Source organism: Lonchura striata, chromosome Z (genome assembly GCF_050655825.1).
Source record: "Lonchura striata isolate lonStrDom1 chromosome Z, ASM5065582v1, whole genome shotgun sequence".
Taxonomy (NCBI): Eukaryota; Metazoa; Chordata; class Aves; order Passeriformes; family Estrildidae; genus Lonchura; species Lonchura striata.
Genome location: NC_140740.1, coordinates 5,501,687 through 5,520,292, shown reverse-complemented (window position 1 = coordinate 5,520,292; position 18,606 = coordinate 5,501,687). Strand labels below are relative to the sequence as shown.

Genomic DNA, 18,606 nt, shown 5'->3' with positions numbered 1-18,606 from the left:
AATTAATGATAATATAATGATATAATGATAATATAATGACAATAAAGATAAGCAATAAATTAAAATAATTGAAATAAGGAAATTTGAGTAACAAATAAAACAAATAGAATTGAAATAGCAACTTAAATCTAGTTCAAATTAACTAAGAATAATTAAAAATCAGGTGATTGAAAAAGAATGAAATAATTAACAGAAACTAAATAATTGAATTAGAATAATTAAAATCACAACTATCAAATTTAAATAAAATAATTAAATGGAATTATTTGAATTAAATAATTAAATTAGACAAATTTTGTCTAATAAAACAATTGAATAAAATGATTGATAAACTGAAAACAATTTAAATATGAAATCAAAATAAAACTATACTCTTAAAATACTAACTGATTCTAACAGAAACAACCAAATAAAACAATCTGAATAGATTACAATAAAAGATCAAACTAAAAATAACTAGTAATTGGAATTAGTACAATGAACAAAAGCAATGAAATAATCTAATAAAACAAACAATCTATAGAAACAAGAAGAATAAAGAAATTACTACAACTGACCACAAGATTCTAATCATGATTATAGCAATTTGAACCTTGATTGGTCAAAAATAAGTTTCAAACCTCACAGCAATGCAGCAAGCCTGAAAAGATGCAGCAGCCACATGGTTCACATAGCAAATGATGGTCGGAAATACAACAGAGATCAGCAAAAAAATAAATTCTGATTTCCCAAAACAGGAGGAAAAGGGAAAAATCTTTAAGTTGAAAAACACCAGAAAAGAATAACTTAATCATAATTACAACAAAACAACTTAATATTTAGTCAAATTGTAACATTACACATTATTAAAAGGACATAACTTGAAAGACATCAAAAAAGGATAAACTAATTATGTTTACAACACATGTAGCACATAAAAACTTGATCTGGAATATATAAAATTGTCCTAAATGAAACTCCAGATTAAGGGTACAAAACACAGCAGGATTTGTGACTTCATCTGATTTAGAACTTGATTTGTCACGGCGCTTGTGATGTTCAGCTTCTTAAAATTCCTAAAGCAGAGTCAGGTCAGCAGACAGTGACGTGGTTTGTCCAATTTGAATATTTGTTTGAGAGGTAGGCATAATACCTTGTGTATGAATTAAATGGGATGATCTTTCTTTCTATAAAATATAACTCAACAAACAGATTATTCAAAAAATAATCAAAAGCAATAAAAAGAATTTGTAGCAAAATAAAAGGGAACCTTGCATACGGTACATTAAGGAATACGATCGGGGAATCAGACAATCACTTAATTAGTGATTGTCATGAATAATAAGGGGAATCGGTAAGGGGTGGACCAGGATTCCACCATGTTAGGGGGAAGACAAGATGACGGATCCCCAGTCCCAGGTTTTGACTCCATTTCCTCGGAAGAAGGTCCCTCCCGATCCTTCCCCCCGGAGGAGGAGTCAGAAGAAGGATGGGGGAATATCCAACCCCGCCTCCCCACAATAGGGACTAGCCTCGTGCAGGGATGGTGCAGGGCTATTGGGGGAGAAATGGGACTGGCGGGAAGCCAGGGGCGGAAAAGAAGGGTCAAGGCGGGAAATGGGTCCCGAGCGGCGTGGCCAGCGCCATCTTGGGAGGGGTGCCAGATACACTGCACTTGACCTGAGCAGTGTCCGGCAGGGCACTTGGGGCGGCTTGGCCACAGCAATCCCCAAGGGAGGATAGGGAAAGGTTTAGGAAAGTCCGAGGGGATGGGGGCATAGGGAGCTTCACAGAAGCAAAAAGGGGAAATTTATAGGAGGGGGGCCCAACGCAGCTAGATGTCGGCGCAATGCGTGGGTGTAAAGGGCCTCTTTTAACAACTCTCCCATAGTTAACGTGTCACCTTTTAGATGTTTGTCCCACTTGTGTCTTTTCTACCCCCTCCGTCCAGCCCAGAATGGGGAGGGGAGGATAGAGAAGACAACATTTTCGAGGAGAAGAAAAAACAATCCAATATGGGTCCCCACAGAAGACTGGGCAAAGAGTATCACTCAGCAAAGAGTGCTAGCCCCCCCCAGAAAAGGAAAACCCACCCGCCTGCCAGGGACATGCAGGGATACAGCCCCAGTCTGGGAGCGGGCGGGGGTTAAAACGCAAAAAGAAAAATGGCAAACCCAGCCGTCCGTCGGGGCGGTCCCTGCCCCGTCTAGCCCACCTTACCCTCTGGGCGCAGGCGGTGATGACTTGAATCTTCTCCTTGACTTGATGGAAAAGTCGCACCGAACTAGGGACGTCCCTTCATGGTTCGGCCCTTCCGGAGGCCTGGGTGTTCCTGTTAACCAAGGCTTGTCCCCGAAGCCTTGGGTTCGGCCACTGTCCGCCTCCGGTGGTCTCACTGCAGGTGCCTTGACCAAGGGATTCAAGCATGGGTCCCTGTCAAAGACAAAGTGAGGAGCATTACCTCCCTCTTGGAAAAAGAACGGAAGCCTGCCTGTTTTAGCATGTAGCCGGCAGGTCCCGATAAAGCAAAAGAAAAAGGGGAAAGCCACCTCCCTCTCGGTCGGCCTCTCTTCAGGCTCATTCCCGAGCTGCTGCCAAACTGCACTCTTTGTCCCGGGGTAGGTCTACCCGCTTAAAGCCTCTGTAGCGTGTCTGCCCCAGTGCAGAATGGCTGCTCCAGGCAGGGGTAGAGAGCACAGTGGAAAGGACAAAGGGGGTCCCGGAGCCTAAACCTCCTTTTTGCTTGGCGCTCAACTCCTCTTAGCATCCGGCAAAGCTTCCACGGCCGCAGATGTCCCTCTTCCCTCCTTCTTCTTCTGTGAGGTGGGTGTCCCCACAAATTTGCCCATTTTTTCTGCAAGATGAAGAAGGGAACCATCCTCTGCTACCATTTGTTCTATCGTGGTCAGCTCCTCTCGCCACGATACCCCAAGCATTCCTACCTAGATATAATCAGAGCTTTGCAACACCACAGCAGCCTTTTCCAACTAGATTCCCAGAGGAGCAGTTTTCTTTTCCACTGGATTGCCAGAAGAAGACCAGGCCCATCTACACCACCACTGGACCTTCAGAGGAAGACTACACCCTTTTACAGGATCACTGCTTCAACAGAACCACAGCTGTCACACCAAGACTACAGTCACCATGTAATCAGCTACCAACTCCCCGACCAACACAGTGTCAGGCCATGTTCTGACTCTGTCAGTAGATTTTTTTTGTACTATTGCATTTGTATTTTAATTTTCCTAATAAAGAACTACTATTCCTATTGCCTGAGAGCCCCTTTATTTCAAAATTATACTAATTCAGAGAGAAGGAGTTTGCATTTTCCATTTCAAGAGAAGCTTCTGCCTTCCTTAGCAGACACCTGTCTTTTCAAACCACAACACAGGGCCATGACATTCCACAAGAGGAATCACTGGTGTACATTTGATGGACCTCTCTCAATCCTATTAAAGTATTGTAGTCCTGGTTTAAAATAGACAGGTATGAAACAACTTTGAGAGACAGAGACTAAAATGGCTTGTGTATTTTTTTTATTACATAAAAATTAAAGACTGCAATTAAAAAGAGTGAAATAAATAAGTGCTTTGGTATAGAAATAATTAGAAACACAGAAATTTGAAGATATGAATGCACATTTTCATAAAAATATGAAATTACAAATAAAAAAATATATACACTGAACTACAATACAAAGGTAGGTAAGATCGTACTTTATTTAGATTGTAATTTATTTAGATTTTTTTTCATTGCTGAAGTATTTTCTTTCTGAAGAGAAGCCGGTATTTTGATGAAGAAATCTGTCACATCTGGTAATTAAATTTCATTACTTTTTCTGGTGCTGAGTAAGACATCCTGGCTGGAAGTTCTGACTGAAGGCAAAGAACTGGCTCTGCGTGGTCTGAAACTGAAGGATTTGTTGACTGAAGACCCAGTACCAGCTCTATTCCCTGTCATAATGGAGGACACGTTGCTTGAAGGCACGGTAAGAGCTCTGTTTCCTCTCATACGCGAGGATGCATCCACTGATGACCCAGTATTGATTCTGGTTGGTTTCGGGTTGATGACTCTGTCCATTGATGACCCAAAACCTGTTCTGCCTGGCATCACACTGGAGGGTATGTTGGTTTCAGACACACTGTAGAATCTGCCTGGTGTCACACTGGAGGGTACGTTGGTGTCGGAGGCACTGTAGGTTCTGCGTGCTTCCACAGCAGCAGGTACATTGGCTCCAGATACAGAATGGGCTCTGTGGATAGGCACTCTCCAGCGTCCTGGAATAAACAAAAGAATAAAAAACAAATCAAGAGAGATTCTATGTTTGCTGTTAAATACCTCACATACATACCAAAGGGTTGTATGTGAAGTACTTCTAAATGTTTGCTCCTTTAAGTGCTTATTTGAAACACACTGCACCTGATTATTATACATAAATCTTTAATAGACAAAGGACATTAGCACAAGTATCCTTCCCTAAGAAAAGTTGGCATAGCATTTATTTGAAGTGCTACAAGTACTTACTTACAGACATCTTTTACCTCTCATCATATTAATTCCAAAGCTGTTTTTTTTAATCAAGGAAACAAACCTATTCTGCAGTCTCCCTAACAAAAATTTTAATGCTGTTTAGTTACCCCACCCCTTTTTCTTCTGAAAAATGTCTCAAAACATTTCTGTTTGCACTAGATTTAATGATTCTGTATGTCTACAATTAAGTGTTGTTGTATTTGGCTACAGAATCTATGCAGCATGGAGATGCTGCCTAGGAACCCACATCCAAGGGACTACAATTGCTTGAAAAACAGACTTACCGTCAGCAGCAGAAATAGGAGCTGGAGGTCTACCAGCTGCTTGTGGTGAAACATAAGGCTGGAAAATATCTGTTGAGTAAAAATAGGTTTTAAAAACCAAGAAATGCATGGAATGGAAGTAGTTATAGTTGAAAGGAAAGGCTATTACAAAATGTTAATGGTTTATAACACAAAGAAAGGAAAAGTCTTTGGCTATTAAAAAGGAAGAAAGGAAGAAAGGAAGAAAGGAAGAAAGGAAGAAAGAAAGAAAGAAAGAAAGAAAGAATGCAATTAAAAGGAGTAATAAAATAAAAAATTCAAAAATCAAACACCCGCCCACCTCAACCACTCCCCAAAACCAAAAAAGTCCAAGCAACCAAGAATCCAAACCCAAACTAAAACCACAAGGACATCCAAACTCACAAGGACATTGGAACCAACAGAAAAAACATTCCAGTAATAATTGTAAACACTGTGTAAGCTTTCTCTATTCCCTTTCCCATTTTTAAAAAGTATTGCAACATTTCTGTGTACACTGTTTTAATGCTCCATTAGGTTTTTAATTAATTGTTACTGTATTTGCCTACAGAAGCTGTGCAGCATGAAGGGAGATGCTGGCTAGGACAGTAATTGCCTAAAAAGCAGACTTACCAGCAGGAGCAGGAACAGGAGTAGCAGGTGTACGGGGCACTCTGGGTGCAACGCTAACCCGAAAAATATCTGTTCAGAGAAAGTAAATTTACTTCAGAGGAGGTAAATTTTAAAATGTCAGGAAATGCACAGAACTGCAATGGTTATGTTTGCAAGAAAAGATGAATAAAAAAAGTTAATGCTTTATAACATAATGAAAGCAAGAAACCTTTTGGGGAAAAAGAATGAAAATAAAAAAAAATTAAAATTCAAAACTTAAACACCCATCCACTATTGCTGCTCTGCAAAACCAAAAATACTCAACTAACCAAGCAAACAAACAAAACAAAACCCCCAGAAAGCAAATGGGGACTAACTGAAAAAAAACTACACTAGTAATTTTAATTCCTGTGTTAGCTTTCAGCACCACCATTCTCTTCTGATCGATGTCTCAGAAGATTTCTGTAAGCACTAGTTTTAATGCTCCAGTATATGTTGACAATTAAAGATTGCTGTATTTGCCTACAGAAGCTGTGCAGTGTGAAGGGAGATGCTGGCTGGGGACCCAAGTGACTGTAATTGTTTGAAAAGCAGACTTACCATAAGGAGCAGGAGGTGCAGCAGCTCCTTTGGGCACAAATTGAGGTCCAAAAGAGTCTGTTCAGGGAAAGTAAAGTTTATGAAAGTCAGGAAATGCAGAGAACTGAAGGGGTTATGGTTGCAAGGAAAGGCTATTTCAGAAATATTAGTGGTTTATAACAGAAAGAAAAGAAAAAAGCCTTTTGATAAAAAACGGGAGGGGAGGGGAGGGGAGGGGAGGGGAAGGGAGGGGAGGGGAGGGGAGGGGAGGGGAGGGGAGGGGAGGGGCACACACATCAAAATTCAACCCCCCAAAAAAATCCAACCTACCAAGCAAATTAAAACTTAGAATATCTAAGCAAGTGGGGACTCATAGAGAAAAACCATAACAGCATTCATTTCAATCCCTTTGTTTTAATCCCTGTGTTAGCTTTCACCATCCCCTTTCTCTTCTGAAAAATGGCTCAGAAGTTTTGTGTTTGCACTTGTGTTTGTGTTTGGTTGTATTGCTCCATTATGCTGACATGTAAGTATTGCTGTATTTGCCTACACAAGCCGTGCAGCATGAAGGGAGATGCTGGCTAGGAACCCACATCCAAGTGACTGAAATTGCTTGAAAAGCAGACTTACCATCACTGGCACCAGCATGTGCAGGAGGTGTTCTGGCTAGTTGGTGTCCAATTCGACCCCAGAAAGATTCTATGTAGAGAAAGTAATTTTCAATCTAAAAAATGCTTTTGTTTTATAAATCAACGAATTGCACAGCACTGAAATGGTGTGGTTGCAAGGAAAGGCCATTACATGTATTAGTTGATAACATAATGGAAGGAAAAAGTCTTTGGTTAAAAAAAAAATAACCCAAAAAAACCAAAGAAAAATAAATAAATAAATTTTAAATAGTAAAAAAACCAAAAAAACAAAACAAAACAAAACAAAACCAAAAAACATGCACCCATCCACCAGCATTAGTCTCCAAAACGAAAAGAATCCAAACAACCCAGCAACCAAACCCAAATGAAAACCAAATATGTCCAAGCAAATGGAGACCAATAGGAAAAAAACCCTATAAGCAGTAATTTTATTCCTGTGTTAGCTTTCAACATCCTCTTTCTCTTCTGAGAAAATCTCACAACTTTGCTGTTAGCAGCAGTTTTACTGCTTCCTAGTGTTTGCAATTAAGGATTATTGTATTTGCCTACAGAAGCTGTGCAGCATGAGGGAGATGCTGCCTAGGAGCCCACATCCCAATTGCTTGACAAGCAGACTTACCATCACGAGCATGAGCAGGTGCAGGAGGTGCACGAGCTGCTTGGGATGAAACAGGAAGCCAGAAGGAGTCTGTTCAGTGAAAGTAAAATCACTTCAGAGGAGGTAAATTTTAAAAAGCAAGGAAATGCACAGAACTGGAAGGGTTATGTTTGCAAGACATGGCTAATTCAAAATGTTAGCAGTAGTGTTATTGCTCCATTATGTTTACAATGAAGTAAAGTATTGTTATATTGTCTGCAGAAACCGTGCAGCATGAAGGGAGAGGCTGGCTCTGAATGCACATCCAATACTGTGGACAATAATTGCTTAACAAGGAGACTTACCATCAGGACCAGGAGTACGAGGTGTACTGGGACCTTGGGGTATGAAGAGAAGCCGAAATGATTCTGTTTAGAGAAAGTAAATTTACTTCAGAGAAGGTGAATTTTAAAAATAAGGAAATTCATGGAACTGAAATAGTTGTTGGCATGGAAAAGCTATTACAATAATTTATCACAGAAGGAAACTAAAAGACTTTAGTAAAAAAAAAAAAATAGCTAGAGAAAATAATTTAGAAAAAGAAAAAGTCAAAACCAATTATCCAGCAGAAACACTCTCTAAAACCAAAAAACAAACCAACTTACCAACCAAATCCAAACAGAAAACAAATTTTTTCCAAGTAGATGGGAACACAAAGAAAAAATTACTGTAGTAATTTTAATCCCTGTGTTATCATTCGCCTTCCCCTTTCTCTCCTTTCAAAAAATCTCATAACATATCTGTTAGCATTAATTTTATTGCTACAGTATGTTTAAAAACAAATATTGTATTTGCCTACAGAAGCTGTGCAACTTGAAGTAATATGCTGCCTAGGCACCCACATCATCAAAGACACTATGATATCTTGAAAAGCAGACTTACCATCAGGAGCAGGAATAGGAGCAGAAGGTGCACTGTCTGCTTGGGATGAAATGAGAGGCTGAAAAATATCTGTTCAGAGGAGGTAAATTTTAAAACCAAGCAAATAACTGAAATGCTTATGCTTGAAAAGGAAGTCTATTACAAAATGTTAATGGTTTATAACAGAAAGAAAGGAAAAATAATTTGTTTATTAAAAAAAAGTATTTAGAAGAAGTAATAACAGAAAAAAAAAAAAAAAAAATAAAACACCCATGCACCTCAACCACTCCCCAAAACCAAAAGAGTCCAAGCAACCAAGAATCCAAACCCAAACTAAAACCAAAACAAACCCACAAGGGTGTGGGAAACAACAGAAAAAAATATTCCAATAATAATTTTAATTCCTGAGTTAGCTTCCACCATTCCCTTTCTCTTCTTTAAAAAATGACACAACACAAAGGCACAGAACAGAAAGGGTTATGGTTGCAAGAAATTGCTATTTCAAAATGGTAGCAGTAGTTCTATTGCTCTACTGTGTTTACAATTAAGTATTGCTGTATTTCTCTGCAGAAGATGTGCAACATGATGGGAAATGCTGCTGTGAATCCACATCCAAATGACAATAATTACTTGACAAGCAGATTTACCATCAGGAGCAGGAGTACAAGGTATAGCAGATTCTTGGGGTTCAGTGTGACGCTGAAATGAGTCTGTTCAGAGAAAGTAAACTTACTTCAAAGAACTTAAATTTTAAAAACCAAGGAAATGCAGGGAACTGAAATGCTTGTGGTTGGAAGGAAAGGCTATGTAGTTTCCAGACACAAATAGATTCCCCTCTCAGGAAGCATACACACCGGAGAACACGTCGCTCCCAGACACAGTATGGGTTCTCTGGAGTTTCACAGTGGAGGGCACATCACTGCCAGACACAGTAGAGGTCCTGAAGGGGGTCCCACTGGAAGGTACATCACTTCCAGATGAAGTATAGGTCCTGTAGGGTGTCACACTAGAGGGTATGTCACTGCCAGACACAGTATATGTTGTCTGGGGTGTCACTCTGGAGGCTGTGTCAGTTCCAGACACTGTAGAGGTTCTGTAGGGTGTCACACTGGAGCTTGTGTTGGTTCTAGAATCAATGTAGGTTCTGTGTTCTGGCTCTCCCCAGCTTGCTGCAATAAGCAAACAAATAAAAAACTAATCAAGAGAGAGTCTACACTTGCTGTTACATACCTCCCACAAGCCTATGTATGTGTACTCGTAACAACTGTTTGCTCCTTGTTTAAATTGCTTATGTGAAACACACTGAACGTAATTATTGTATGTTAATCTGTCATAGACAAAGGACATGAGCCCAAGCATAGTGCCCTTGGAAATCTCGGAATAACACTTTATTTGAAGTGCTACAAGAATGTACTCCTTTACTTAGAGACATATTTTACTGCTAGTTCTGATAATTCCATAGCTGTGTTTATTTAATCTAGGAGGCAAACTTTTTCTAGATTCTCCTTGACAACAACTTTAATCCTGTTAATACAATATCCTGTTTTCCTCCCCAAAAACGGACTCAGTACATTTCTGTTAATAGTAGATGCAATGCTTCACAAAAAATTACAAGAGAGCATTGTGGTATTTGCCTACAGAATCTGTGCATCATGAAGGGAGGTGCTGGCTCTGGACCCACATCCAAGTGAGTGCAATAGCTTCAAAAGCAGACTCACCAACAGGAGCAGGACCACGAGGTGTACTGGTTCCTTGAGGAACAAAGGGAAGCCGAAAGGATTCTGTTCAGAGAAAGCAAATTTGCTTCAGAGATGGCAAATTTTAAAAAGGAAGGAAAGGCAGGGAAAAGAAAAGGTTATGATAGGAAGGAAAGGCTATATTAGTCCCAGAAAAAGCATAGGTTCTGTAGGGAGACGCACCGGAGGATACGTCACTTGCAGACAAAGTGTGGGTTCTGTAGGGTGTCACACTGGAGGGTACATCACTGCCAGACACAGTATAGGTTCTGTAAGGTGATACACTGGAGGGTACATCACTTTCAGACACAGTATAGGTTCTGTACGGTGATACACTGGAGGGTACATCACTTTCAGACACAGTGTAGGTCCTGAAGGGTGTCACACTGGAAGGCACATCACTTTCAGACACAGTATAGGTTTTGTAGGGTGACACACTGGAGGGTATGTCACTGCTGGACACAGTATAGGTTCTCTGGGGTGTCACACTGGAGGTTGTGCCAGTTCCAGACACAGTATATGTTCTGTATGGTGTCACACTGGATCTGGTGTCAGTTCCAGACACAGTAGAGGTTCTGTAGGGTGTCACACTGGAGCTTGTGTTGGTTCTAGAATCAATGTAGGTTCTGTGTCCCGGCTCTCCCCAGCTTGCTGCAATATGCAAAAGAATAAAAAACTAATCAAGAGGGAATCTACACTTGCTGTTACAGACCTCCCACAAGCCTATGTATGTGTACTTGTAACAAGTTTTTGGTCCCTTTTTTTGATTGCTTGTGTGAAACACCCTGCAAGTGATTATTGTATATTAATCTTTCATAGACATAGGACATGAGCAGAAGCATAGTGCCCTCTGAAGTCTTGGAATAACACTTTATTCGAAGTGCTACAAGTATGTACTTCTTTACTTAGAGACATATTTTACCGCTAATTCTGATAATTCCGTAGCTGTGTTTATTTAATCTAGTAGGCAAACTTTTTCTAGATTCTCCTTGACAACAACTTTAATGCTGTTAATACAATATATAATTTTCCTCCCCAAAAACGGACTCGGTACATTTTGTTAATAGTAGATGCAATGCTTCACAATCATTACAAGAGAGCATTGTGGTATTTGCCTACAGAATCTGTGCATCATGAAGGGAGGTGCTGGCTCTGGACCCACATCCAAGTGAGTGCAATAGCTTCAAAAGCAGACTCACCAACAGGAGCAGGACCACGAGGTGTACTGGTTCCTTGAGGAACAAAGGGAAGCCGAAAGGATTCTGTTCAGAGAAAGAAAATTTGCTTCAGAGACAGTAATTTTAAAAAGGAAGGAAAGGCATGGAAAATAAAAGATTATGATAGGAAGGAAAGGCTATATTAGTCCCAGAGACAGTATAGGTTCTGTAGGGAGACGTACCGGAGGATACGTCACTTGCAGACACAGTGTGGGTTCTGTAGGGTGACACCCTGGAGGGTACATCACTTTCAGACACAGTATAGGTCCTGAAGGGTGTCACACTGGAGGGTACATCACTTTCAGACACAGTATAGGTTTTGTAGGGTGTCACACTGGAGGGTAAATCATTGCCAGACACAGTATAGGTCCTGTAGGGCTTCATACTGGAGGGTACATCACTTTCAGACAGAGTATAGGTCCTCAAGGGTGACACACTGGAGGGTACATCACTGTCAGACACAGTGTAGGTCCTGAGGGGTGTCACACTGGAGGGTACATCACTTTCAGACACAGTATAGGTCCTGAAGGGTGTCACACTGGAGGGTACATCATTGCCAGACACAGTATAGGTCCTGTAGGGCTTCATACTGGAGGGTACATCACTTTCAGACAGAGTATAGGTCCTGAAGGGTGACACACTGGAGGGTACATCACTGTCAGACACAGTGTAGGTCCTGAAGGGTGACACACTGGAGGGTACATCACTTTCAGACACAGTATAAGTTTTGCAGGGTGTCACAATCGAGGGTACATCACTGCCAGACACAATATAGGTCCTGAAGGGTTTCATACTGGAGGGTACATCACTTTCAGACACAGTATAGGTCCTGAAGGGTGTCACACTGGAAGGCACATCACTGCCAGATACAGTATAGGTCCTGAAGGGTGTCACACTGGAAGGCACATCACTTTCAGACACAGTATAGGTCATGAAGGGTGACACACTGGAGGGTACATCATTGCCAGACACAATATAGGTCCTGTAGGGTGTCACACTGGAGGGTACATCACTGCCAGACACAGTATAGGTTCTCTGGGGTGTCACACTGGAGGTTGTGCCAGTTCCAGACATAGTATAGGTTCTGTATGGTGTCACACTGGATGTTGTGCCAGTTCCAGACATAGTATAGGTTCTGTAGGGTGACACACTCAACGTTGTGTCAGTTCCAGACACAGCAGAGGTTCCGTAGGGTGTCACACTGGAGGTTGTGCCAGTTCCAGACACAGTATATGTTCTGTAGGGTGTCACACTGGATCTGGTGTCAGTTTCAGACACAGTAGAGGTTCTGTAGGGTGTCACACTGGAGCTTGTGTTGGTTCTAGAATCAATGTAGGTTCTGTGTCCCGGCTCTCCCCAGCTTGCTGCAATAAGCAAAAGAAAAATAAACAAATCAAGAGGGAATCTACACTTGCTTTTAAATACCTCCCACAAGCCTATGTATGTGTACTCGTAACAACTGTTTCCTCGTTGCTTTAATTGCTTATGTGAAACACACTGCACATAATTATTGTACATTAATCTGTAACAAAGGACTTGGGCCCAAGCATAGTACACACGGAAATCTCGGAATAATACTTTATTTGAAGTGCTGCAGATATTTGCTTATTTAATTAGAGACATATTTTACTGTGAAATATATAAATCCATGGCTGTGTTTACTTAATCTAGGAGGCAAACTTTTTCTAGATTCTCCTTGACAACAACTTTAATGCTGTAAATACAATATCCTGTTTTCCTCCCGAGAAACGGACTCAGTACATTTCTGTTAATAGTACATGCAATGCTTCACAATCATTACAAGAGAGCATTGTGGTATTTGCCTACAGAATCTGTGCATCATGAAGGGAGGTGCTGGCTCTGGACCCACATCCAAATGAGTGCAATAGCTTCAAAAGCAGACTCACCAACAGGAGCAGGACCACGAGGTGTACTGGTTCCTTGAGGTACAAATGGATGCCGAAAGGATTCTGTTCAGAGAAAGCAAATTTGCTTCAGAGATGGCAAATTTTAAAAAGGAAGGAAAGGCAGGGAAAAGAAAAGGTTATGATAGAAAGGCTATATTAGTCCCAGAGACAGTTTAGGTTCTATAGAGTGACGCACCGGAGGATACGTCGCTTGCAGACACAATGTGAGTTCTGTAGGGTGTCACACTGGAGGGTACATCACTGCCAGACACAGTATAGGTTCTGTACGGTGATACACTGGAGGGTACATCACTGCCAGACACAGTATAGGTTCTGTACGGTGATACATTGGAGGGTACATCACTTTCAGATACAGTATAGGTCCTGTGGGGTGACACACTGGAGGGTACGTCACTTTCAGACACAGTATAGGTCCTGAAGGGTGACACACTGGAGGGTATGTCACTGCCAGACACAGTGTAGGTTCTCTGGGGTGTCACTCTGGAGGCTGTGTCAGTTCCAGACACAGTATATGTTCTGTAGGGTTTCACACTGGAGCTTGTGTTGGTTCTAGAATCAATGTAGGTTCTGTGTTCTGGCTCTCCCCAGCTTGCTGCAATAAACAATAGAATAAAAAACTAATCAAGAGGAAATCTACACTTGCTGTTACAGACCTCCCACAAGCCTATGTATGTGTACACATAACAAGTGTTTACTCCTTCCTTTAACTGCTTGTGTGAAACACACTGCACGTAATTATTGTACATTAATCTGTAACAAACGACTTGAGCCCAAGCATAGTGCCCTCAGAAATCTTGGAATAGCACTTTATTTGAAGTGCTACAAGTATGTACTTCTTTACTTAGAGACATATTTTACTGCTAATTCTGATAATTCCATAGCTGTGTTTAATTAATATAAGAGGCAAACTTTTTCTAGATTTGCCTTGACAACAATGTTAATCCTGTTAATACAATATCTTGTATTCCTCCCCAGAAACGGACTCAGTAAATTTCTGTTAATAGTAGATGCAATGCTTCACAAAATATTACAAGAGAGCATTGTTGTATTTGCCTACAGAATCTGTGCAGCATGAAGGGAGGTGCTGGCCCCAGACCCACATCCAAGTGAGTGCAATAGCTTCAAAAGCAGACTCACCAACAGGAGCAGGACCACGAGGTGTACTGGTTCCTTGAGGAACAAAGGGAAGCCAAAAGGATTCTGTTCAGAGAAAGCAAATTTGCTTCAGAGATGGCAAATTTTAAAAAGCATAGAAAAGCAGGGAAAAGAAAAGGTTATGATAGAAAGGCTATATCAGTCCCAGAGATAGTATAGGTTCTGTAGGGAGACGCACCGGAGGATACGTCGCTTGCAGACACAGTGTGGGTTCTGTAGGGTGACACACTGGAGGGTACATCACTGCCAGACACAGTATAGGTTTTGTAGGGTGTCACAGCGGAGGGTACATCATTGCCAGATACAGTATAGGTCCTGTAGGGTTTCATACTGGAGGGTACATCACTTTCAGACACAGTGTGGGTTCTGTAGGGTGACACACTGGAGGGTACATCACTTTCAGACACAGTATAGGTCCTGAAGGGTGTCACACTGGAGGGCACATCACTTTCAGACATAGTATAGGTCCTGAAGGGTGTCACATTAGAGGGCACATCACTTTCAGACACAGTATAGGTCCTGAAGGGTGTCACACTGGAAGGTACATCACTGCCAGACACAGTATCGGTCATGAATGGTGACACACTGGAGGGTACATCACTTTCAGACACAATATAGGTTCTCTGCGGTGTCACAATGGAGGTTGTTCCAGTTCCAGACATAGTATAGGTTCTGTAGGGTGACACACTCAACGTTGTGTCAGTTCCAGATACAGCAGAGGTTCCGTAGGGTGTCACTCTGGAGGCTGTGTCAGTTCCAGACACAGTAGAAGTTCTGTATGGTGTCACACTGGATCTGGTGTCAGTTCCAGACACAGTAGAGGTTCTGTAGGGTGTCACACTGGAGCTTGTGTTGGTTCTAGAATCAATGTAGGTTCTGTGTCCTGGCTTTCCCCAGCTTGCTGTAATAAGCAAAAGAATAAAAAACTAATCAAGAGAGAATCTACACTTGCTGTTACATACCTCCCACAAACCTATGTATTTGTCCTCACAACAACTGTTTCCTCGTTGCTTTAATTGCTTGTGTGAAACACACTGCACGTAATTATTGTATGTTAATCTGTCATAGAGAAAGGACTTGAGCCCAAGCATAGTGCCCTTGGAAATCTCGGAATAACACTTTATTTGAAGTGCTGCATATATTTACTTCTTTACTTAGAGACATATTTTACTGCTAATTCTGATAATTCCATAGCTGTGTTTATTTAATCTAGGAGGCAAACTTTTTCTAGATTCTCCTTAACAACAGCAATAATCCTGGTGTTATTTACAATATCCCTTTCTCCTCGAAAAAGTGTCTCATAACATTTCTGTTAATACTAGATGCAATGCTCCATTATTACTACAAGAGAGTCTTGTTTTTGCCTACAGAATCTGTGCATCATGAAGGGAGGTGCTGGCTCTGGACCCACATCCAAATGAGTGCAATAGCTTCAAAAGCAGACTCACCAACAGGAGCAGGACCACGAGGTGTACTGGTTCCTTGAGGAACAAAGGGAAGCCGAAAGGATCCTGTTCAGAGAAAGCAAATTTGCTTCAGAGACGGTAATTTTAAAAAGGAAGGAAAGGCAGGGAAAAGAAAAGGTTATGATAGGAAGGAAAGGCTATATTATTCCCAGAGACAGCATAGGTTCTGTAGGGAGACGTACCGGAGGATACGTCACTTGCAGACAAAGTGTGGGTTCTGTAGAGTGACACACTGGAGGGTACATCACTTTCAGACACAGTATAGGTTCTGTACGGTGATACACTGGAGGGTACATCACCTTCAGTCACAGTATAGGTCCTGAAGGGTTTCATACTGGAGGGTACATCACTTTCATACACAGTATAGGTTCCGTAGGGTGACACACTGGAGGGCACATCACTGCCAGACACAGTATAGGTCCTGAAGGGTGTCACACTGGAGGGCACATCAGTGTCAGACACAGTATAGGTTGTGAAGGGTGTCACACAGGAGGGCACATCACTTTCAGACACAGTATAGGTCCTGAAGGGTGTCACACTGGAGGGTACATCACTGCCAGACACAGTATAGGTCCTGTGGGGTGACACACTGGAGGGTACGTCACTTTCATACACAGTATAGGTTCCGTAGGGTGACACACTGGAGGGCACATCACTGCCAGACACAGTATAGGTCCTGAAGGGTGACACACTGGAGGGTACATCACTGCCGGACACAGTATAGGTTCTCTGGGGTGTCACACTGGAGGTTGTGCCAGTTCCAGACACAGTATATGTTCTGTAGGGTGTCTCAGTGGATCTGGTGTCAGTTCCAGACACAGTAGAGGTTCTGTAGGGCATCACACTGGAGCTTGTGTTGGTTCTAGAATCAATGTAGGTTCTGTGTCCCGGCTCTCCCCAGCTTGCTTCAATATGCAAAAGAATAAAAAACTAATCAAGAGGGAATCTACACTTGCTGTTACAGACCTCCCACAAGCCTATGTATGTGTACTTGTAACAAGTGTTTGGTTCCTTTTTTGATTGCTTGTGTGAAACACCCTGCAAGTGATTATTGTATATTAATCTTTCATAAACAAAGGACATGAACAGAAGTATAGTGCCCTTGGAAATCTCGGAATAATACTTTATTTGAAGTGCTGCATATATTTACTTTTTTACTTAGAGACATATTTTACCGCTAATTCTGATAATTCCATAGCTGTGTTTATTTAATCTAGTAGGCAAACTTTTTCTAGATTTTCCTTGACTACAACTTTAATCCTCCTGTTACTTTCAATATCCTGTTTTCCTCCCTAAAAACTGTCTCATAACATTTCTGTTAATAGTAGATGCAATGCTCCATTATCACTACAAGAGAGCATTGTGGTATTTGCCTACAGAATCTGTGCAGCATGAAGGGAGGTGCTGGCTCTGGACCCACATCCAAGTGAGTGCAATAGCTTCAAAAGCAGACTCACCAACAGGAGCAGGACCACGAGGTGTACTGGTTCCTTGAGGAACAAAGGGAAGCCGAAAGGATTCTGTTCAGAGAAAGCAAATTTGCTTCAGGGATGGCAAATTTTAAAAAGCACAGAAATGTAGGTACCGGAAAGGGTTATGATAGGAAGGAAAGGCTATATTAGTCCCAGAGACAGCATAGGTTCTGTAGGGAGACGCACCGGAGGATACGTCACTTGCAGACACAGTGTGGGTTCTGTAGGGTGACACCCTGGAGGGTACATCACTGCCAGACACAGGATAGGTTCTCTGGGGTGACACCCCGGAGATTGTGTCGATTCCAGACATAGTAGAGGCCTTGTAGGGTGCCACACTGGAGGTTGTGTCAGTTCTGGAATCAAGGTAGGTTCTATGTCTTGGCTCTCCCCAGCTTGCTGGAAGAAGCAAAAGAATAAAAAACAAATCAAGAGAAAATGTACATTTGCTGTTACATACCTCTCACAATGTTATATTTTTGTAATAGTAAGAATTGTTTGGTCCTTGTGTTAACTGCTTACTTGAAATACACGGCAGCTGAATATTATATATTTCTCTTTAATGGACACAGGACATTTGCACAAGTATAGTGCCCTTGGAATTGTAGGAATTTCATTTTATTTGAACTTTTACATATCCTTACATACATATTTGATACCTCATGATTTTAATTTTTTTTAATAAAGGAAACAAAGTTCTTCTACAGCCTCTCTTACAAACATTTTAATCCCTGTGTCAGTTACATCACCCCTTTCTCTTCTGAAAAATGTCTCAGAACATTTCTCTTAATATTAGATGAATTGCTTCCTTATCATTATAATAAAGTGTTGTATTTGTCTACAGAATCTGTGCAACATGAAGGGAGATGCTCTCTGGGAACCCCCATGCAAGTGACTCTAACTACTTCATAAGCAGATTTACCTTCAGGACCAGGACTACGTTGTGTACTCGTTCCTTGTTGTACAAAGAGTATCTGGAAGGATTCTTTTGACAGAAAGTAAATTTATGTCAGAAAAGATGAATTTGAAAAACCAAGGTAATTCACAGAACAGAAATATATATGGTTGCAAAGATGTGCAATTATAAATACACTAATGGTTTAAAAGAAAAAGAAAGTAAAAAAGCATTTGGTTAGAGTAAGATACAAAAAGAAAAATAGTTATAATTTTAGTTTAAAAACCCCAGAATAGAAAAAACTGAGCCACCCATAACTCCTCCCCAAAACCAACCATAAGTGAACTAACCAAGCAACCCAAGCCAAACTAAAATGAAATGTATATAAGCAAATAGGGACAAATAGAAAAAAAATTACAGAAGTAATTTTAATCCCTCTGTTGGCTTTCACCATCGCTTTGTCTTCTGAACAAAGTCTCAGAACTTTTCTTTCAGCACTAATTTTATTGCTCCATTATATTTACTCTTAACTATTTGTTATATTTGCCTAGAGAAGCTTTGCAAGACTAACAGAGATGCTGGATAAGAACTCCCACCCAAGCGACTAC

The 18,606-nt window shown here is 41.1% G+C and overlaps 1 protein-coding gene and 1 long non-coding RNA gene across 2 annotated transcripts in view; both read right to left on the bottom strand.

The window, feature by feature from the left end:
* Positions 1–3,506: 3,506 nt before the first annotated feature.
* The window catches only part of LOC144248177 (coiled-coil domain-containing protein 171-like), a 36,974-nt gene continuing 21,874 nt past the window's right edge, over positions 3,507–18,606 (bottom strand). The window contains exons 13-14 of the mRNA XM_085567848.1: positions 4,794–4,862; positions 3,507–4,256 (exon numbers count right to left, since the gene is read on the bottom strand). Coding sequence (XP_085423974.1) covers positions 3,799–4,256; positions 4,794–4,862 — 527 coding nt within the window. The 3' untranslated portion in view covers positions 3,507–3,798. The remainder of the gene's footprint in view (positions 4,257–4,793; positions 4,863–18,606) is intronic.
* Positions 8,372–10,812, bottom strand: LOC110472375 (uncharacterized). The gene is made up of 3 exons (XR_013341597.2): positions 10,049–10,812; positions 9,848–9,910; positions 8,372–9,298 (listed from the first exon to the last, which is right to left on the bottom strand). It is a non-coding gene; the product is annotated as an uncharacterized LOC110472375 (long non-coding RNA).